Source organism: Acomys russatus, chromosome 18, assembly GCF_903995435.1.
Source record: "Acomys russatus chromosome 18, mAcoRus1.1, whole genome shotgun sequence".
Classification (NCBI taxonomy): domain Eukaryota; kingdom Metazoa; phylum Chordata; class Mammalia; order Rodentia; family Muridae; genus Acomys; species Acomys russatus.
In genome coordinates, this window is record NC_067154.1 from 21901293 (window position 1) to 21924111 (window position 22819).

At 38.8% G+C, this 22819-nt stretch overlaps 1 protein-coding gene across 2 annotated transcripts in view; it reads right to left on the reverse strand.

Annotated features, from left to right (window-relative positions):
* Positions 1-1491: 1491 nt before the first annotated feature.
* Naa16 (N-alpha-acetyltransferase 16, NatA auxiliary subunit) overlaps positions 1492-22819 on the reverse strand; it is a 52298-nt gene continuing 30970 nt past the window's right edge. The window contains exons 11-20 of one of the 2 annotated variants that reach the window (XM_051160871.1): positions 21634-21799; positions 21168-21320; positions 18134-18262; positions 11058-11271; positions 9111-9304; positions 7263-7371; positions 6064-6162; positions 5600-5743; positions 2870-2967; positions 1492-1898 (exon numbers count right to left, since the gene is read on the reverse strand). In XM_051160871.1, coding sequence (XP_051016828.1) covers positions 1701-1898; positions 2870-2967; positions 5600-5743; positions 6064-6162; positions 7263-7371; positions 9111-9304; positions 11058-11271; positions 18134-18262; positions 21168-21320; positions 21634-21799 — 1504 coding nt within the window. In that variant the 3' untranslated portion in view covers positions 1492-1700. Of the gene's footprint in view, positions 1899-2869; positions 2968-5599; positions 5744-6063; positions 6163-7262; positions 7372-9110; positions 9305-11057; positions 11272-17436; positions 17577-18133; positions 18263-21167; positions 21321-21633; positions 21800-22819 lie in introns of those variants that run through there. The other variant, XM_051160870.1, reaches the window with a different exon arrangement.

Below are 22819 nucleotides of genomic sequence, written 5' to 3' on the forward strand. Positions count from 1 at the left end.
CTTATTTCTACTTTTTTCTTTCTTTCTTTCTTATTTTTTTTCCCTCAAGACAGAATTTCTCAAAACAACAACAACAACAACAACAAAAAACCCCCAGGGTTTCTCTGTTTAACAGCCCTGGCTGTCCTGGACTCACTTTGTAGACCACAATGGCCTTGAACTCAAAGAGATCCATCTGCCTATGCCTCTGAGTGCTGCAATTAAAGGTGTGCACTGCCATGCCGAGCCCTATTTCTACATTTTTAGAACACCAAGGATGCCAGGAGTGGTGGCGCATGCCTGTAATCCCAGAACTTGGGAGGCAGAGGCAGGTAGATGGCTGTGAGTTCGAGGCCAGTCTGGTTTACAAAGTGAGTGTAGGACAGCCAAGGAAACACAGAGAAATCCTGTCTCGAAAATCAAAACAAAACAACAACAACAACAACAACAACAAAAAAAAAAAAAAAACAAAACAAACAAACAAACAAAAAAAACAAATAAAACACCAAGGAATCTTAGTTATTGTGGCACCAAAGCATATCTGGGAGGTGGCTATTTATAGTCATACATTCTATAAACTTGAAAAGATTGAGATGATTAAGTTTCTACAGTCCCCAAAAATATTTTCCTAGTATGGATACATAGTAACAACAACAGATATAAACAAGCAAGTTTATACAAAATAATTTATTGTAGCATTGCCTAGGTTGGCATTATTTTACTGTCAATTTCCCCCTCTCAATAACTATGAATTTAGAGAAATAAAGAGAAATCATTTTAATTACAACTGTCTAAAAAAATCTCCCTTCTGGGCTTATGTCAGATAGTAGATTTACATACTTATTGACACAGCTCAGATATAGAGGATTCTATTATATAAGGTATTGCAGAAGGGCTCCCCCTTAATACTGTTCAACAACACTATGATTTAATAGCTTAACTATAGCTTAAATTCTCATCTGAGAGATCTAAAAATTCACCGAAGAGTTAATGAGTGGCTGTGAGGGTAACAGCGCTTAATTTGACCTCTGCCCAATCATGCTTCTTGAAGAGAACATCTCAGGATAAGCTACTTGCTAACTCTCTAAGCAAGTCAATCAAGAAAGCACACTCCTCCACGGTCTGTAAGACTAGACTAGATATACAACAAATTTACACAATTAAGAGGCAAAACAGCCTTCACATTCTGAATCATCAACATAAAACTAGTGTATCCTTATTCAACCATAAAGTATCACTGTTATGGCTGTGACAAAGGAAATAATCATACAAGGAAAAAAAAAAAAAAAAGGGAGCAAATCACATTACCCACCAAAATGGAAAATATGGCTATTTCTTAACATACAACAGTTAACACTTCACAATGGAAGAATCAAATAAACAAGCCAATAAAGATAAGAAGTCAAAACAGAATCTGAAACTAGGATCTAAAGAAGATAGCAGAAGAGGGCCATCTATCCTGTAATCAGCAACTGAAGTATAATACAAAAGCAACAATGCTCATAAATTAGGAGAGTTAAGATTGTACAAGTATAAACAAGTAATTGTAACAGATGTCTATGTGAATTGGAGGCTAGACACAGCATGAAATAAGTTTACACAATACTCCATTTAAAATTTCTATCCAAATATTTTATTTCATATCAATGTGAAAACGTACACTAGAAAAGAGGCCCTGGTGTGAATTTAGCTGTCTGTAGGAACCAACTTCCCTCAAAATTTCAAAGTTCACGTGTCAAGAGCTTGTGGCCAGCTGTGTGATTCAGTGCAGTGCTGGGACCGAGGGCTTCATTCGCAGCAGGCAGGAAGGCAGGTGTAAGTGGATGCAGGTTATGGCAGGCCTTCCTGTACTCTTCATACTGCGAACTACAGTTCCCAAAGCTGCCATCCAGCAGCGCCTCAGAAACCTTTATTAGAGTCTAGTGACACAAGGACAAAAGATCAATTGTATAAAGAAAAAAAAAAAAAAAAAAAAAAAAAGCAGCTCAGCTAATAGCAATTTTCATCAACCCATATAACAACTTACTCCTTATCCCAGAGAAAGACTTCAGTTGCTTCTCCCTATCTACAGTAAGTCACCATCTCAAATAAAGAACGGTAAACTCCATGGTGGCACAGGCCCCTCCGAGCCCAGCACAAAGGAGGACTTCAACTTCAAGTCCTGCGTGAACAGGCACTAAAGAGTCTCATGTATGAGCTAGTCATGATGAGGCACTCCATGCTGTTATTTCAGTCAAGTCAAACTCAACTACGCAACAGGCATCACTAACAAGACCCTGTTTTAAAAAAAAAAAAAAAAAGGGAAAAGCAAGATGCCTCAGCAGGTTAAGGCACTTGCTGCTAAGCCTGACACCTCCGCTCAATCCTTGGGACCCATGTGGTAAAATAGAGAACCAAACACCCAAAGATGTCCTCTTATCTCCACACTCATAGCATGGCATTTTCCTCCCCAATAAACAAAAGGGGAAAAATTAAGAGGGGAAAATACTCTAAAAGCTTTAAAAAGATAGCATTAGTTTTTGTTTTATTGGGGCAGCTTAGCATCAAACTGACTATGTAGTCAGGGCTAGCCTTGAACTCTTTGATCCTCCTGTCTCCATTTTCAGGAAGTGTCCTTTATCAGTAACAGTAGCTCACATTACTGAGTGCCTCTATGTATGAGCTAGTACAAGGCACCTCAGGCTTTGTTTTCAGTCAACTCAAAGTCAGCAACTATACAACAGCCACCACTTGTACACCAGAAATTGCCTGAAGTCACACAGTCAAAGATGGGTAGAGCTGAGGTTTGTATCCAGACTGAGCTTTCTGACCCACTTAGAACTATTTTGTTAGAGACGTATGTTTTGTTAGATCTTGCAAGACCTATAAATCAGCCTGTGAAAAATCTTACCTTCACATTTTTATTTTTTATAGTTTCATCCAACCTAGTGGCTGTAGCAATTGCTTTCTCTTGCCTTGACTTGTCCAGAAAATACATCATTTTAGCGCCTGAAATTCCAAGACATTTCAAGATGAGCAACTCCTATGGCTTACATTTTATCTGACTTTTACTGACCACTAAGATGTGGCTTAAAGTGTTTAATCAATCAGTGGTGGCCTAGAACTTTGGGCAGCCAACTGTGACTTTCTTCCCAACTTCCTCCTATTCAGTACTATCTCACTGAGCTACAAGGAGACGGAATTACCACAGCACAGCTATCTGAGGAGCATGTAAGAGCACTTGCTGCTCTTAAGAGGATCCAGATTTGGTTCCCAGCACCTACAAGGCAACTTACAACTATCTGTAACTACAGTTCCAGGGGATCTGACACCCTCTCCTGGCCTCCACAAGCACTACACACATGTTGTGCGTCAACATACATCCAGGTAAACATTAATATACATAAAATTTGAAAAATACATTTAAAAACAAAACACATTATCAAATCTCTTCCTTTACACAATTATTAAACACTTACTGAAAGAAGCCCAATTTTGCTGGGCATGGTGGCGCACACCTTTAGTCCCAGCACGTGGGAGACAGAGGTAGGCAGATCTCTGTGAGTTTGAGGGCAGCCTGGTTTACAAAGCAAGTCCAGGACAGCCAGGGCTACAAGAACCCCCCTCACAAAAGCCCAATCTGACAAATGTGCTTAGAAACAAATAAGTACAGGACTATCCTAAACCATCAATCAGTATTTCAGCCAGTACCATTTATTTATTTATTTATTTATTTATTTATTGGTTTTTTTTTTTTTTGAGACAGGGTTTCTCTGTGTAGCCTTGGTTGTCCTGGACTCACTTTGTAGTGCTGGGATTATAGGCTTTATCCTGCTTTTCTAAAAAATTATTACTTAAAAAATTTTACATTCTTTTTAAGTTTGTGTGTGTGTGTGTGTGTATTGTCCCTGTGAGTAGGTTTACGCATGTTGAGTGCAGGTACGCACAGAAGCCAAAGCTGTTGAATCCCTGGTGCTGGAGTTGCAGGTGCTTGTGAGCTGCCTGATGAGATGCTGGAAACCTAACTCAGATCATCTGTAAGAGCGATGCATGCTCCTAACAGCCAGCCATCTCTCCAGCCCCTACTCTGTTCTCAAAGAGAAATTCTTCTCTGCTCTATCTACCTAGAAATGTAATTTTTAAAAATATAAGTATTTCTACCATATATATTAAGATGGAGACTTTTAACAACAAGATTCAGATAAAATTTATCAATATATATGGCAGTTAATTTTGACACATTTTCCATTTTGTCTCCAACTCCTTTTCTATCTTTCATCTAGTCTTTAATATTGCTGCCCTTGACATTTTAGGAATGTGTTTACTGCCTAACTCTTTTCTATAACAAGACAGGATACAAATAAATAAAGCAAGGCTGGAGATGTGGCCCAGTTGGTAGAACGCTTGCCTAACTTCACGTGGCCTAGGCTCAATCTCCAGCACTGCATAAAACCAGATGTGGTGGTACCAGGCTATAATCTCAGTACTCAGGATGTGGAAGCAGTAAGAAGTTCCAGGTTACCAGTGACTGTAAGAGGACAACCCAAATGACATTAAGTCCCCATCAAAAAACTTAATAGCAACAAAGATTTGAGAAAAAAATTATTCATAATTTTAGTATCCAAAGTCAATCTTAAAGTTTTGGTATAAACATCCTTTCAGATTTTTTCCCAGGCATATTTTTACCAGTTGAGGTTTATTGTTTGCTCATATTTGCATATGTATCATGAAAGTTATTTATAACCAGGTTGGTATAATCCTAGCATTCAGGAAAAGCAGGAAGATTAAAGCCTGGTCTCATCTACATATTAGATTCAAAGCCAGCCTGGGCTACATGAAATCCTAACTTAAAAAAAAAAAAAAGCTGTTGATCACTGTTATTAGAAGTTGATCATTGTTATAAATCATTTGAATAAACTCTGCTTTAAGTGACTACCTGGTATTCCATTCTACCTTCTGCCAATATTTCCTGTATCTCTGAACATACATTTGTTCATTCTCTTTCCCCAGAATTTAAAACATTTCAGCAGATATCTTTGCATTGAAAGTTCTTTGTTTGAGCCAGCGTTTGTATATGTAGCCAACTAAGGCTGGCCTTAAACTTACAATCCTCCTGCATCACCATCTGGAGTCTTGGGATTACAAGTGAAAACTACTACCTACCAGTGGTAGTTAGATTAAGTTATTTACAAAAGTATAGAATCAAAAGGCATAGGTAAAATACTTGTATTTTGTGTATGTGCTTTGTGTGTGTGTGCTTGCTTTGTGTGTGTGTGTGTATTATGTACATGCCTGGTGCACACAGAAGTCAGAAGCAAGCACTGGGTCCCCTAGAACCGGAGCTAAGGATAGTTTGTGCATCACCCTGTAGGGCTCTGAAAACTGAGCCTGGGTCCTCGGCAAGAGCAGCAGTACTCTTAATCTGCTGAGCCATCTATCCAGCCCCTAATGTGCAACTTTAGTAAGATGGACAAACTGCTTTCCTAGGTGGCTGTGCGACCACATCCCAGAGCACTGCTTATAATACACTCTATTCTCCTTATTAATAAGAACACTTTGGCCAGTTCAAACACAGTGGTCCCATGATATCTTCTTTGTCCACTGGAAAGTAACTAGGCTAAATACTTTTCCAAATACAAACCTGCAAGTAGATGCTGAAGAGAGGTAGCATTGTGTTTGAGGAAATCCTCATTAAAGCTGTGCAAATCTTTGTTGACAAATATTTTCTTCATTTCATGAGCTAGAACTTTGTTCACAATGTCTGGAAGATTACTGTGATTAGATACTATGAAAACAAAACATTGAAATTTGTTTTTCATCTGTTCGAGTAGACCAACTGAAAAATATTTATATTTAGTGCTAAGCTTAATGTATCTATACATCATAAAATTGCTCTATCACTCCTTTGGAACAGAAATAGTCTAGTCTAAAATGCACTAATTATATCTCACTGTTTAATTACGGTGTACCAGCATTTGAGATCAGGCAAGCCTCTGGTTTGATTACATCTCTGCTGTCCCCTCCCTGTACAGCTAATGGAGGATGGCTTATATGTGCTTCTCATAGCTCCATGTACATGAGTATCTATCTCCTCCTTATACTTACCAGATTTAGAAAACTTAATCAAGCATTCATGTAACCAAGGATTATTACTGTCAATGGCAAAGGCTCGTTTAACAGACTGCAACATTAGCAAAAGCTTCCCTGTGCCAGAAAACAAAATGAAACAAAAAAACCAGCATCAGGATTTATGTGTTATCTTCACTTTATTTTAACTTTACTTAAATTCAATTTAAGGACTTAATAAAAAACAAAAACAAAAAACAAAACAAACAAACAAACAAAACACTTGTAAGAAAAGTTCAAAGTTAATTTGCATTACCCAAGCCATTTTTGGTTTTCCTAAGAAATTTTTTAATTGCTTCATGTAAATGTCTTAGTTAGGTTTCTATTGTTGTAATAAAACACATGACCAAAAGCAACTTGGGGAGGAAAAGGTTTACTTCATATTATATATAGCTGGAAATCCATCACACAGGGAAGTCAGAGCAGCAGCTCACGGCAGGAATTCCCAAGGCAGGAATTGAGGCAGAGGCCATGGAGGAACTGTTTACTGGCTTGCTTAGCCTACTTCATCACACTTCAAAGTTCCTTATACTTCAAAGAACCAACACACTATGGTAGCACTGCTCACTGTGAGCTGGAATCTTCCATATCAATCAAGAAAATGCTCCACAGGCCAATCTGGTGAGGGCCCCTCCTCCCAAATGACGTCAGCTTCTATTGACATAGAAGCAGCCAGCACATGTAAACAATCTGTATAATTGTTCACATTATTTCTCACACTGATTTTAAATTTGTTTGGTTTTGGCTTTGGTTTTGGTTTTTTGAGACAGGGTTTGTCTGTGTAACAACCCTGGCTATTCTGGACTCGTTTTGTAAAGCAGGCTGGCCTCGAACTCAGAGATCTGCCAGCCTCTGCCTCCCAAGTGCTGGGATTAAAGGTGTGAGCCACCACGCCTGGCTCTGAATTTTAATTTTAATATATGATGCCCAGCAAACTTTTGAGTAGGAAAGTGAAAGGGACTTGAATCTCTAAAAAGCAAAAATGACCTAAATGACAAAATTATATCTAATACAGTCAACAATATAAAAGTTAGAAGCTGAACTCAAGGCTAGACGTGTGTAGTTCACTGAAAAAACACATGCCTAGCATATGCGAGGCCGAGAGTTCAGCTCCCTGTACCACGGAAAACAAGACAATAACAGACACATACAAACCTCAATTCAAAACAGGGTGTTACCTTTTCTAAAATATATTTCAAATGCCAGTAGGTGGGTGTAAATGTTACCAGCAGCCAGGGTCTTTAGAGGAGTAAGGAATTTGATGGCTTCTTCTAATGGATTGTTGATCTATTTTGAAGCAGAAAGAAAAATTTGTGTATTTAAAAAGAAGGTACATAAGCCAAATTCCCCTCAAGTTTATATATACTTTTTATTTAATAATTTGTATACTTTTTATTGCAGCCAAATGAGCATGAAAACATTTCAAAATTATTACCTGTAAACAAATTCAAAGTACATGGTCAGGGGATGGAGAGATAGCTCAGATATTATAAGCACCATGGTAGGTAGCTCACAAGCACCTGTAACTCCAGCTCCAGGAGATCCAATGCTCTCTAACAGCCTCTGTAAGCCACCCCACTCCATACATATATGAACACATAAATAATAAAATGAATCTTTTTTTAAAAAAGGTACATGGCCAACAGTTTTCAAAATAGAAATAGCTACATTATTTTTATAACTATGAAATCAGGGTAGTAGTATACAAATAAAAAAACGACTTGACTCAGCTCTGGGGGAAAAAAACGACTTGAAATTATTCCACAGTATTTATGAAATTATTCACCAAGTATTGATAATGCCTTATATATTACAAATGTTAAAAGCAAGGAGGGAAACAATGTAATTACAAAATTTAAATTTAAAAAATAGGACTTAGAGTGAGTGAATCAAAGTTAAGTATTTCCCTAAATCTGATCCCAAAATAACTATTAACATTTTTGTCAAGATCTTGGAGGTGAGGTATTGTTCATTTATGTAGTAAGACATATCAAATCAATGACTCCACATTTCATAGACAATTATACTGCTGCTACAACAAATTCCAAAAGCTGGTTGTCTTTTAAAAGCTCCTTTCAGTTCTGTAGATTCTAAGTCCCACACTGGTCTGCTCATTAGGTGTCTGAGGACTGCATTCCCTTTCATGGGCTCTGGGAAGAAACCATTTCCATCTTTCTACTTCTGACGTGGCCCACATTCCTTGGCTGTGGCCCCCTCCTTCCACCTTGAAAGCTAGCAACACCACATTAAGTCTTCACAGCACATCCCCCTATCCTCTTCAGCTTTTCCCCACTTATGACAGGCTCTGTCTGAACAGACTGGGCCACTTGGACATTTCAGACCAATCTCAACTCTGCCCTCTCCTTTTTATTGAAAAGATTCCCCCTACCCCACAAAATATATCCTGATCACAGATTCCTCTCCCCCTACTCCTCCCATTTCCTCTCCATCTCCTTTCTACCTAGATACATCCCTTCGGTCTGTCATTAGAAGACCAACAGGCTTCTAAGGGATAATAAAATATAAAATATAGTAAGTAAAAGCAAAAATGAACACATTGGAATCAGACAAAACAAATAGAAGGACAAAAACAAAAACAAAAAAACAAAACACATGAGATGGCACAAAGAACTGATGCATTCACCCACATACCCAGGAGCTGCAGTATATACATGAAGGCTCTGCTTCAATGGCTGGAGTCTCAGTCTCCTCATCTTAAGATCAGCTAATTACAACCTTAAATTCCACTGGATACCCTAATTTCCCTTTGTCACATACACATATTCGGTTCTGAAGATTACAACATACCTTTAGAGGAGCGCCTACTCTGGTCTATATTTCTATATATAATTTGCATTTGCCAAAATTTGCATATTGCCATTCAAACAACTACCAGTGGCTCTCATAATGACTTGAAATATTGCAAGTGGCTTATTTTTTATTTAAACATTTAAATAAATTATGCCCAGAACAGAATCAAATAGCATAAATTTTACCATAAAACAGTAATTGTAGATGCAACTCACCCTTTCTAGTTTTTCAGGTAGAAGTCCTTCCTTAGGACCACTGGTGGCGGCTTCTTCTTCATCTTCTCCTTTTTTCTTTTGATTTTTCTGCTGACGTTCCCTTTCTGTGTGTTTTTTCTCTTCTAACTTAGCCTTTATCTGAGCTCTTCTTTGCTTGCTAAGCATTTTCTTCAGTTCTTTGGCTGACAGATTTTCTATAAAATTCAAATGTGCAAAACACACGACTGCCATTTTACATTTTTTTGTCTTTTCTATAATATACACTATTAATATAGCTTTCTTTTGGGAGACAAAGGATAACTATGTAAAAGGTTTTATAAAGTATACTCTTATGACTAGCCAAAACACAGCACACAAAAGGCAAACAATAAATGTTGGTTGCATTAATAACTAAACTAATTCCAATCCAGCCCTGATTCAGAGAGAGTTGAGTCACCTGGGAAGAGTCTCCATGAGAGACTGTCTCCATTAGTCTAGCTTGGGGGTGTATGTGTGTGGGGATTGTTTTGATTGCTAACTGATATGGGAAGAGCCCACCAAAGCTTAATGGCACTATTTCCTGAGTCTGGGTCCCACACTCAATTAAAAGGGAGAAAGCGCTGAGCATTCAATGTTCGCATTTATCCCCTCTCTGCCCTTGACTGTGGCTGTGACTAGCTGCTTCACGTTCTTGCTGCCTTGACCTTCTTGCTATGATGGATCCTAACCTAGAACTGTGAGTTAAAATAAGCCCTTTATCCATAAGCTGCTTCTGCCAGCATAGTTTATCACAACAGTAAACAAATACAGTCTACCACACAATAAATAACAAGCAAACCACTCTATTCCACTCAGATTCAAGTTGTAAACATGTAGCGACTATGCTCTTGAGACGTTTCAAGGGTGAGAGATTGTGTGTAATGAAACCTGTACTTCCTGCTCCTATACAGTGGGCCTCCACGTGGACGTTGGCACTACAGTCACTGAGATGCAACAGAGGCAATCTCACTTTCAGGAAAGCAGATACAAGTCGTAAGAATGTGTATTTTTCCTGAGATATTCAAAGCTTTTTTATTTTAATTGAGAACATTTATTAGTGTGTGGTGGGGGGTAGGGTGGGGAGTGTAGCGAGGAGGTTGAGCCCTAGTGCATGCATGAAGGCCAGAGGAATAGAATTGGTTCTCTCCTTCCACCTTTACATGGGTTCCAGGATCAAACTCAGACCATGAGGCTTGTGTGGCAAGAGTTTTACCACTGGGTCATCTCACTGACTCTCAAAGGCTTTCTCTCCAATTACCATTTAAAGATGATAAAGCAGAGCACAGACATTTATATTCTTTCTTAACTGATGTTACTGAAAACAGAATCAAGAAAGACTGAGCTTGATGCTGTGGTATATTTCTAACAACAGTTAGGAGGCTGTAGCAGAAATATCAAGATTTTGAGGACAGCTGGGCAGTAAGCCTAGGGGGTAGGAGGAGGCATGCATGTCATCTCTTTGGGTTGACGGAGACATATCAACTAAAGAACACCAGCCCCAGTATGGTGGTGCATGCCTGTAGTGCCAGAACTTGAGGAGGCAGAGGCAGGCGGACCTCTGTGAGTTTCAGGACAGCCAAGGCTATACAGAAAGACCTTGTCTCGGAAAAAACAAACAAACAAACAAACAAACAAACACCAAGCCAAACCAAACCAATGTATCAATTACTGAATACAGCCTTCGTATCTATTCGGCAACATAGTCTTTTATTTTATTATTTTTTAGATTTTATTTTAGTTACACAAACAGATGAAGTGAGGCAAGACAATACAATGCAGTACATAGTATATGACTAAATCAAGGTAGTTAACATTTTTATCTCCTTAAACATCTGTTGATACATTTTTCTATGTAATATGTCAGTATCTGATGATAATATTATCATCTACATTCTAAAATTTAGTATTCTTTTAAAATCTTTTCATTACCTGAATCTTTGTCTTGTTGTTTGCTTTCACTGGTTAAAGGGTTATCATGTAATTTCAAATATATTTCAATTGCTGATCTAGCAGCTTTGAAATAAAAAGTATGTCTTCTGAGAGTATCTTCTAATCTCAAGAGATCAACATAAGCACGGAGGGTCATCTTTCTCATGCAGTATGTATGGAAGTCAAATTGATCATCTGTTATCTCAAAAAAATGCTTAAAGACAAAAACCACAAGATTATCCTTTATATTTATGTCAATAACCTTTACCTTTTAAAAGAAAATTATAAAAAGCTCCCAAACAATACAGTCACAGTTCCATTTGGTTGCTCTTTCCCATGTTAACAATACAAAAGGCATCAAGTTCTCCGCATTCAACTTAAAGTGTCATTTCTGCAGCTCCAACACTCTGAACACGCCTGATCTCAACAGGTTCGTCTACAGTCTATCCTATTTTCTTACCTCATACTTTGTGATGATACCCTATGCCAATAAGCAAAGTATCAGGTCATCTTTTAAACCTGGAAATTAGCACATGCTGATGTAGTTTTCCTCTGTATGCCAATAAAAAACAACAAGGCAGAGCTAAACACACTTCTGAAACTGACTACATGAAGGTTCACACTAAATGTCTACAAACTGACTTGTCTCCTCCTCCCTGAGCTCTTGTGAGGGCAAGACTCCCATCTTTAAGCCCCCTTCCTAGCAGAGTCCAGCACACAGCACAGTACATACCAGCTGGAGGAAGGGCTTATCAGGCATATGAGTAAGTCTTGCATTTCTTAGTGCCTTAATCATTTAATCTAAGGTAGGAATAAACCTGTGTACCCAGCTTCTTCTTTTTTTTTCTTCCCCCTCCAAGACAGGGTTTATCTGTGTAGCCCTGGCTGTTGTAGACCAGGCTGGCTTTGAACTCACAGCGATCCACCTGCCTCTGGCTGCTGGGATTAGAGGCATGCGCCACCATGCCTGGCTGAAGCCAGCTTCTTAAGGTGGCAGACCAATCAACACATTTTAAGGTTTATTCCTATCAATAAAGTGATATTATAAAGACAGCATTATGACTTTTCCTAGTGAAGAAGCCCACCGACACACCCATGTTCCCTGAGTTCTTAAGTGTTCAGTCCATGTGAAAACAAGAGTAACTACCCCTAACAAGCAGGCTCAGCACTTACATCTCCAGAGGATTCACAACCAACTGCAGCCCTCTAAAGGGGAAGTAATAGTTCCTTTCACAAAAAGAAGGAAACTCATCTCCAATCCACACAAAGTAATGTTAGAATTTAAGTTTCTCCCTACATATATTTATACCTCTGCTTCCCTACTCCACTTTGGTGTCTCCAGACTACCACAGAAAAATGAGGTATTCCACATTCCCTCAGGGCGAGGAGGGCTTGCTGAGGGCTCTGGTAACTTACTGTGCAGAGGACACATTAGCAACTGTTCCTAACCACTTGATATTTTAGTCATTTCTGTAATTAGAAACATGAGATGTATATCACACTAAATACCTAGTATCTAAAAAGAATAACACAGAGAACAAGAAATGGGAAAAAATGAACATTTCATATTAGTTCACTTATTAGAAAATCATGTTTTAAGGATATATTTGAAAATTGAATTTTCCTAAAGAGATAAATTAGTAAGTAGTGACATCAATTTATTTTTTAAAATTCAAAGGCTAAAATATTTCATAAAGTTGTTAGTGCTTTTCTTTAATGTAAACCAGGCTTATAATAGAGTAATACATAAAAATCCACCACAGCTGCTAAGGGAAAGAGCAGTACTAGGTCACGAAACACACGGGAAGATGAAACCACCTAAGGAACTACAAGACATGGTTTGTATAAGGTGGGGATGACAAGCTTCAAAAGACATCCCTAGAAATACCAGTAGACATGGATTTTAAGTGGACTGCAGAAGCCATCTGGAACCACACACACTTAATCCACCTTTATCAGTAACAGCCCACAGCTGCCTCTCTCCAGTTGATGTCTTCCATAAACTGGGTGACCAACTTAGCCCAGTTTACCACAAGCCTTCCCAGTTTCTCCAGTTCGACCACAGGCAAACCTGGGTGCTTACTTACTCCACAGAGCTCTTGATGGTTTAAAAAAAAAAGGCTAGATGAAGTCAGAAAAAGTACTATACTACAGCTATGGCTTATTGATATTTTGCTTTATAATGAACAAGGGCATTGCAGAATATACTACATAAGCAACTAAATTAATAATCTTAACTCCTTCCTCCCCCTGCCTAGCAGCCACTGTTGACAGATGGTCAAAATTAGGCTTGGCTATGAATTTTGAAGCTAACACTGACTACATAGCAAGACCCTCTCTCAATAAAACAAAAACAGAAAGAAAAAAAAAGGGGTTTGATTAAGACTGGTTGGCAAAGAATTGAGAAAAGCTATCAAAGCTTTAGAATATGACTTTCTTCAGGGACTGTGTGTGAGGCCCTCTCTTCTAGCCATTCTCCTATCTGTCCTATCTCTAAACTCTTGGCTGAGAAAATTAAGAACTTATCACATGGAGAAACAACAAAATGTCTGTTCTTAAAAGTAGCAAGGGGGACGAGGGGCAGGACTGGGAGGAGTGGAGAGAAGGAAAACTGTAGTCAGGATGTAGTATGAAAGAGTAAGTAAATAAGTAAGTAAATAGACAAAGGAGGAAAACCATTCTTCCTCTGTAAATAATCTATGATTATAAAGCACATGAAAACTTAAAAGGATCCAACAGTTTGTTGTTGTTGTTTGGGGTTTTTCTTTGGGGGGGGGGGGTATTGACACAGGCCCTCTCTGTAGCCTTGGCTGTTCTGGAATTCTCTTTGTAGACCAGGCTGGCCTCGAGCTCACAAAGATCCACCTGCCTCTGCAACAGGCTTTAGGCTGCCAGAAATCCTAGATTGTATAAACAGTTAGAAACACAATATATATTGCCCTGACCCACATACAAACCAGCACACAAAAAAGAGATTTCAATCAATGTTTTAAAAAAGAAAAATAATTTAGAATATTGCAATAAATACAAGCTTATAGCCAGTACTTTGAAGATAGCTGTTTTGCTTATATAAACTTAAAACCTCAGATTAAGCTGGACCACATGACCTTTACAGATAATCTTAAAATCTACTGAGGGACAAAATGAAGACAGAAAAGGTACTATGGACCATAAAGTTTCATATCCAATTTCTAAGAAGCCACACAGCATGTGAAAGCTGAAGCTTCTCCCAATGAAAGAGTTCTTGATTGAAATGATCAAAGCAGAAAGACCTGCTCCTTATTTGGTTTCTCAGTTTTACTCTATTTAAAAGATAAAATGGAGAATTTTATTTGTGATAGGTATTTATTTCCTTATTAAATTATAAGTCAGGTATAAGTTAACTTGTATAATTATAAATCCTCTTTGAAAGCTGGGTGTGGTGGTGCATGCCTTTAGCCTTAGCACTCAAAGAAGCAGAGGCAGGTGGAGTTCTATGAGTTTGAGGCCAACATGGTCTAGAGGAAAGTCAGGAATACATGTATAGTGAGATCCTGTCTCAAACAAAAATGATCTTTGAAGTCTATACTTTTTGTGTGTGCACATGTGGGCATATAGGCATTCTTGAAGGTGTAGAGAGTGGTGTGTGTACTGGTGTCAGAGAACAACCTCAGATGTCTGTTCTCAGGGGCCTTTGGATTTTGTTTGACACAGTTTTACTGGCCAGAAACTTGCCATGTTGGTCAGGCTGGCTGGCCCATAGCTTCCAGGGATCCATCTGTCTCTGCACCCCATTTTGTCACTGCTGGGCTTACAGAAGCACATCACTCTATCATGGATTCTGAGGATCCAAACTCAGGACCTCATGCTTGCAAGGCAAGTGCTTTGACTAAATGAGCTACCTCCCCTACTCCAATCAAACTGTGTGTGTAGGTTGTACGTTTTTCTGTGTGGGTTCATGAAGACAGCAGATGCTGAAGGCAGGGCATCTTCCTCAACTGCCTTTTCGTTTGTTGAGACAAGGTCAGTCACTGCACCTGGAGTAGCTCACTATTTCAGCTAGACTGCCTAGCTAGGAAATCCCAAGGGTCTGTCTGTCTGATCCCCTCAGATGCATGCCTCTATGCCTGTTTTTGTTGTTATTATTTTTTGTTTTGTTTTGTTTCTATCAGTGTTGGGGATTTGAACTCAGAATCTCATGCACCTATAACAAGTACTTCAACCACTTAGTCATTTTCCCAGCTCCTAATCCTGAAATTTATATTCGTTAATCTTTCCAATGACATTAAGAATTTTCTTTGAATGTATTAATTTTATTAGAAATCAGTCATTAGGTAAATAATGTACCATTTCATACTAAACACATTTTACATATATGTAAATGAGTTAATGAGTTAAGCTTATTTATTTTTAGTATAAATATAATCATTACAAGTGGCATGAAAAGTGACTCTCTTCTTGTTATGTTTCAGATTCTTCATAGAATGTCAATAGCAAACTCTGAATATAGTTAGTTTGTTGTTTTGTTTTGTTTTGAGACATGTAGCCCTGGCTGTCTTGGACTCACTTTGTAGACCACACTGGCCTTGAGCTCACAGTGATCTGCCTCCCAAGTGCTGGGATTGAAGGTGTGAGCTACCACACACAGCTCTATAGTTACATTTTAAAAAATAATTATGACGGGCTGGAGAGATGGCTTGGTGGTTAAGAGTACTGTCTGCTTTTCCAGAGGTCCCAGCAACCACATAGTGGCTCATAGCTACCTTTACTGAGTTTTGGTGCCCTCTTCTGGTCTGTAGGCATACATGTATATGTAATAAATTAATAAATCTTAAAAAAAAAAAAAAAAAAAAAAAGACTTTGCCATTAAAAAAAAAAAAAAAAAAGCCATATGACCAGAGGGTGTTGATTTCTATATTTAAATCTCTGGTAATTAATGTAAGTAGCCCTTTCCTTCAAAAACATTTTCTTTCAATTAAATCATTCTTAGTACCAGAAGTAATTTACCTGACATTAAAAATTTTATTCACTTATTCACCTAAAGTCACTATAAACTTAATGATACAAAGTAACAGAAGATGTATTTATCATAGTTTGGTAATCTAGGAAATACTGAAAACCATAAAGCAATGTAAGCAATAATATTAAGAAGAATGGGACTTAGTCTGACAAGTTCCAACTATAATAACCCTATGAATATTCAAATTAAACTTTCACAGAAAAATGAGTAGGTTCCTAGCTGCATCCTTACTGAAGTTACAAATCTGTAAAATGCTAGGAAGAGTTTACGTCTCACTGACAGTAAGGTCTTTCCTTAACAATCAGGAGGCGTTTGAAGTGACAGGCACTAGGGAGCACTGACTGAGCTGTTGACAGTATTTCTCACTGCTAGCTTTTGTTCTTTTTTATTTTTGTGTGACAGCATGTTTGTACCATAGCACATATGAGGAGGTCAGAAGGCAGATGTGGATGTTCTCACCTTCCATTCATTTTGTTTTGCTGGTTCTTTTCCATTTATTTATTTTATGTGTATGTGTGCTTTGCCTGCATGTATGTCTGTGCATGTGTGGTATCCATGAAGGTCAGAAGATAGTATCAGATACCCTGGAATTAGAGTCAGGGATGGTTATAAACCACCATGTGGACACTGGGAATCAAATCCAGGTCCTCTGCAAGAGCAAGTGCTCTTAACTACTGCGCCATCTCTCCAGCCCCTCCAACCTTGTTTTACAAGGATCTCTCTTGCTGTCTGAGTACTCCAGGATAGCTGGCCCCCACGTTCCACGGGATTTTCCTGGCTCTGCTTCATCTCCACCTCCCAACTCACCCTAAGAGTCTTGGGATTATAGATACACACTACCATGTCCTAACACCATGAGCATCAGGGAATCCCAGAGATCTGAATTCAGGTCCCTAGGCTTGTACAACAAGCACATTTATATACCATCCCATCTTGTGTCCCTTTATTGTTGTGACAAGGTCTCATGATGTCACCTACGTTGATCTTGAATACCACTTTGCAACTCAGGCTACCTTAAAAGTTATGATCCTCCTGAGTTCTGGCCTGCAACGCCAGTCCTAACTCTGTCCTACAATTTCACCACAGAAATAGGAGCCAGACTTAAACTACAATGTTTGCACATTTAACATATAATCCAAGAGGCTTAGAATTCTCAAAGAGAAAATGAGAAATCTTTCCCCTAGAAATACAAATTTAAAGGACAGGAGAAACAAAAACAAAACAAAGCAAACGTTGATTTCTATGAAGATTCTAGTATAATCCTAGTTCTGGTTCCCATCAAAGCCCCGCCCTAAGACAGGGCCTTCCTCTGGGTAACCTCAGGAGTTTCACGTGGGAAGAAGGCCAAAGTGACTGCCACGGTGCAGACATCAGGCTCACCTGACTACGACGCTTGTGGTTTTATACTGTCAGCAGGGGAAGAGTGGTGCCGAGTGCCCCACAACTGAGGGCTTCTGAGGACTGCCTCAGGGGTGCATTTGCGGCTCCTTTCCTCCTGTGGTCCATGTAGAAGGAGAGTGCTTCAGAGATGACAAAGAACAGGAAAACAAAAATTCACACAAAGGAAAAGAAAAGTGTCCTCACTGAGGCATATCACACACATAATTCTCAATGCAAGTAATAAAATAAGCCTGCAACTGGCCATTTGATGTACAGGGTACCAAGTGTGAGAATAAACATCCTGGGAAGACGAACTGGAGAGAGGCTGACTGTGGACCAGATCCTGACGTTTAAGGGGGAAAGAGGTTGCCACCAGCTGTGCGTCCTCCTAGGCTGCTGATGAAAATTAAGTAATGGCCGGATCAGGGAAAAGAAATTGTGAGTGTATGTCAATTATAGCACAAAATGCTTTTACTAAATTGCTTTCCCTTTCCCTTCAGAAAATAAATAAATAAACATGCCAAACGTACCAAAAAGGTCGTCATTTACTTCACATTGTTCACAATACTAAATATAAAGAACTGTTTCCAAATGAAGCTCTCAAAGTCAGTCAGAAGAGGCAGATGATCCAGTGTAGACGTGCACCTGATTTTCTTGTCACTTACAGATGAAACCAAATTCCACCCTAACAACTCACCCTTTCTACTTCGTGGCATTTTTTCAAGGCATCCCCATATCTCCCCAGGCGCTGATAGGCCAAAATGCACTCTGTCTCAAACCACATACACTGCATTTCATTTAGATTTTCCATGGCAGATGTTCCTTCCTGAAATGGAAACGTGCATAAATATAAAGCAGCAAGCAATAAAACAGATTCCCCAAATCAGATTTTTTAAAAAAAAATACATTTAAAGTATTGGGTTCAAATCATGATAGGAAGTCACCTTTTCTTGTCCAACTATGCCCACAAGTATTACAATGATAATAACCAGTAGTAAGCAAATAAGTTAAGGTTTACGATATTTTAACTATTGTATTAATTAATTAACTAATTAATTAATAATTTTGGTTTTTCAAGACAGGGTTTCTCTGTGTAGCCTTGGCTGTCCCCACTGAGCCATCCTTGCATCCCTCCTTAGTGGTTTTATTGTTTTATTTTTGGTTTTTTTAAACAGGGTTTCTCTGTGTAGCCCTGGCTGTCTTGGACTCACTTGTAGACCAGACTGGCCTTGAACTCACAGAGACCTGCCTGCTTCTGCCTCCCAGAGTGCTAGGATTAAAGGTGTGCGCCATCACGTGGCCCCCGGGGGTTGTAAACTATCAAGTTGTACTTACTCAGCTCTACTGGAATGCTCACCACTGTCAAGAACAGACTCCACATTACCATAGGTACTTCTAAGCATCAAAGCTCTTATTTCAACTATTTTAAAAACAATAATAATTACCTATCTTTTTTTCACCCTCTTTTTCTTTCTGCTACTTAACATTTCCTTGCTGACTCAAGGTCACTATGGCAAAGGTCTAACCCTGTTATCACATCTCTCAGTAACTTTTCCATTTTCCCATGCTCCCTCCTGTGGGCTAGGCAATGCACTGTCATGTTCCTTGTTCAGGCATCTGAGCTTAACAGTACCTGCTATTTCATAACAAGTCTTTTTTACTTCACTCTCACTCTTGCCATGCGCTACTAAATCAAGCACACTGAACATAGTGGTGTATGCCTATCATCCCAGAACCTGGAGACTGAGGCAGGACGATTTTGAGTTCCAAACCAGCCTGAGGTATATAGCTAGACTTTGTTTCAAGAACAATGGGGTGAGGGATGGCGGGGAGGGGGATAAGAAAGAAAAAGATCTCTGGATCTGTTACAAATATTGGTCAGTTTAGGCTTATGAATGTAAGATATAAAGTACTTGGCATCAATGTAGGGTGCTGTGTTTTTATCATCAGTTGGAACACATTGATTTTAAACCTATTTGTGAGATTTCAAGAAATATGGCAATGGTATATTTATAAAAAACATTTTCAGTCTTTGGTCTTTTTTCAGCCCACTTTCTGTTATCATTTCAATTCTTAGAAATTTATTAGACATCTACAAATTCCCTATGTTTAGGGGGTAAAGGCAAGAAAATGTCAAGTGTAAGACTAGCATGAGCTTATACAGCAAGAGCCTCTCAAAAAAAAAATGTCTAAAACTTGATTATCTCCAGATTTAAGAAGAAATGAGATTGGGCTAGAGAAATGGCTCAGAGGTTAAGAACACTTGGCTGCTCTTCCAGAGGTCCCGAGTTCAATTCCCAGCAATCACATGGAGGCTCACAACCATCTCTAATGAGATCTGGTGCCCTCTTCTGGCATGCAGGCACACAGGCAGACAGAATATTGTATAAATAATAAATAAATCTTTAAAAATTTTACCTTATCTCTCCTGTATAGCTATGTGTATTTTCCATTTTCTGATGACAAAAAAGTTACTTTATTTCAAAAAAAGATTACTGTAAAGAACTACCAAGCAAGCATTTACAATTCTCTTCAATTCTGAGCTATAAACAATCTGTAACTGTGAGCTCTTCATTCATTCATTTACTGGTAGATCTGTTTCTCATTCTGCTATACCCCTGAGGATACATGATAGTCATCTGTCTAAATCTCTGGACTGAAATTTTAACTTAAATTTTATAACTCATGTTTAACTATACTTCTAATTCCTACCTTCATCTTCCAGACAGTATTTTTCCATAAAAACATAATGATTTTTAAAATTAATTTTGTTTCATATGCATTGATGTTTTGCTTGCATGGATGTCTGTGTGAGGGTATTGGGATTCTCTGGAACTGGAGTTACAAACCGTTATGAGATGCCATGTGGGTGCTGGGAATTGAACCAGGGTCCTCTGGAAGAGCAGCCAATGCTCTTAACCACTGAGCCATCTCTCCAGCCCCAAACCTAGTGACTTTTATGCTTGTTTGTCTTAGTGTCTTCTTATCTTAACATCTTTGATGTAGTACAAGGGCGATGAACCACAGTATTACCCACAGCATGACCAAGGATGGTCCTAAGTATCCTCTTCCAAGTTTCAATTACTTTTCTATAAAACATAAGACACCTGCGTATGTGCTATGTGAACATAAACAATATTACTATGTTTCTCCCAATACCTATCACTGTTTCTAACCCTCTCTCAGCACTCCAGCTATTTGGAGCCAGTGCTCTGCATTGGGAGTCTTTGATTCTAAGCCCATGTCTTTTGTGTTAAATTGGAGTCAGAAGTATGTAACCATAGCAGAAACTACTGTAAGCAGTGTTTCTGAAGCTGAGATGGCATAGGCACAGTAGCCTACACAATGTGGTACCAGCAGTATTGGACCAGGCTAGCCTTAAACTCAGAGACGGGCCTGCTTCTGCCTCCGCATGCTGGGATTAAAGGTGTATACCACCAGTCAGCACAAACTGAATTTAGGATAAAAGCACTCGTAGCTTCAGGAGGACCATAGTTCAGCTACCAGCAACCATGTTGAGCAGCTCACAACCACCTCTAACTCTAGCTCCAGGTGATCTGTCAATCCTCTTCTGAACACACACACACACACACACGCACGCACGCACGCATGCATGCACGCCTGCACGCACGCACCCTAATGGGATTTTTTTAAAAAAGGAATTTATGAATTTAATGGCAAACTTAACCAATCACAGAACTTCAATTTCCCTAATGCAGACAATCACATACCCTTGTGAACTTGGAGCACACTTCCTCTGCTTCTTTTATCATGTTTGCGCGAAGCATGTACTTGGCACACTTGGAGTTGATGAATCGATCAGCTGTGTCCAAAGACTGTGCTTCATCCATCCACTGTACAGCCTCTATGAGATTGCCCATGTGCTGCAGGAGAGGAGGCATTAGGGAAAGCCGTGTGCGAGCAAGAGAAAGTGGGTGTCATGGAAATGGGGAAAACATATAACAATGGCTCAGAAATTTGACATAATTTTGTCAGTTTATCTAGAAAAACTAGGTAATTATAATTCCACTTACTAAGAACTGAACCAAATGACTAACATCGATTATACAATAAGAATTCCTTATAATTATTAGAATATAGAAAAAATTATCAGAGAGTCCTAGGAATTATTGCTATTTCAAGCCTTTTAAAAAATGACTCAATTCCAACGATTCAAAAATCAAGATTAAGACGTACCTTGTAAATTTTTGCTTTCATGTAGAATAATTCTATTAGAGTTGGAGTACTAGCAATCACAGCATTAATATATTCCAAAGCTAGTAAATACTGTCCAAGTTTATCAAAGTGCTGAGCCAGGAAATACTGGACCCAGAGTAGAGTTGTTGGGGGTTCCTTTTCCCCACTGTCTGCAACCAAACAGATAATAAGTTGTTATAGAAAGAACACTAAGTAAAGCAAACCTACATGTTTTATCTCCCCAATTCAGAATAAAATCAATTGTTACTATTTTTATATTGACTTATTATGTATAGTGTTGTACCCGTACATGCTAGAAGAGGGCACTAGATCTCATTAGAGATGGTTGTGAGCTGCCATGTGACTGATGGGAATTGAACTCAGGACCTTTGGAAGAACAGCCAGTGCTCTTAACCTCTGAACCAGTGCCCCATTGTTATTATTAAGAGCAAAAGCTCAGCAAAAATGATCAGTCTCAACAGAAAAAGTATGGCTCTATGGCATCAAGTTCAAAAGGTAACTGCCATGCAGAGAAAAAAAATCAGAGTTTAACAGACTTCTAATGCCTAATTACCTCCAAAGAAACAAATGGTAGTAGAGAAAGAACAATCTAATTTTATGAGTTCTCACGCTGAAAATACAATGCAGTGAACCAGAAAAATAAAGTAACTCAGAGAAGAGACTGCCTACTTATCATCGTATGACTTCAGCAGAAGCAAGAACTGCCACATTACATATTGCCTACCTGTGCAAAATATATGCTGCTAGCAAATATGACAACAGAAACAGAGGAATGTGTTCCAAGGTCACAAGGGTTACCACATTGAGTGTCTAATTGTCTCAAGTAGCATACCATAAGCTTTAACACAGCTAAAGCACTCTCAAAGTGAAGAAGACTATGACTCAAAAAATATACCCCAATGAGATTGATCTAAGATTAGGGCACAGAGTCCAAAGTCAGCTAACAAAAGCAGCCGTATGACATACATTATTTGAACTCTATTCTGCTCCCTATCCTGTACTAAAGACGCATTCAAAATGGAGTACAGAATAGTAGGTATGTCTACAGTGAAGCAACAGAAGGACTCCTAGTATATGTAGCCAACAAAACAAACGGCAAGACAAGAATGCAAACACACGAAAGCATAATTTAGAAAGCTCTGGTGGCCCCAATACACTATTATAT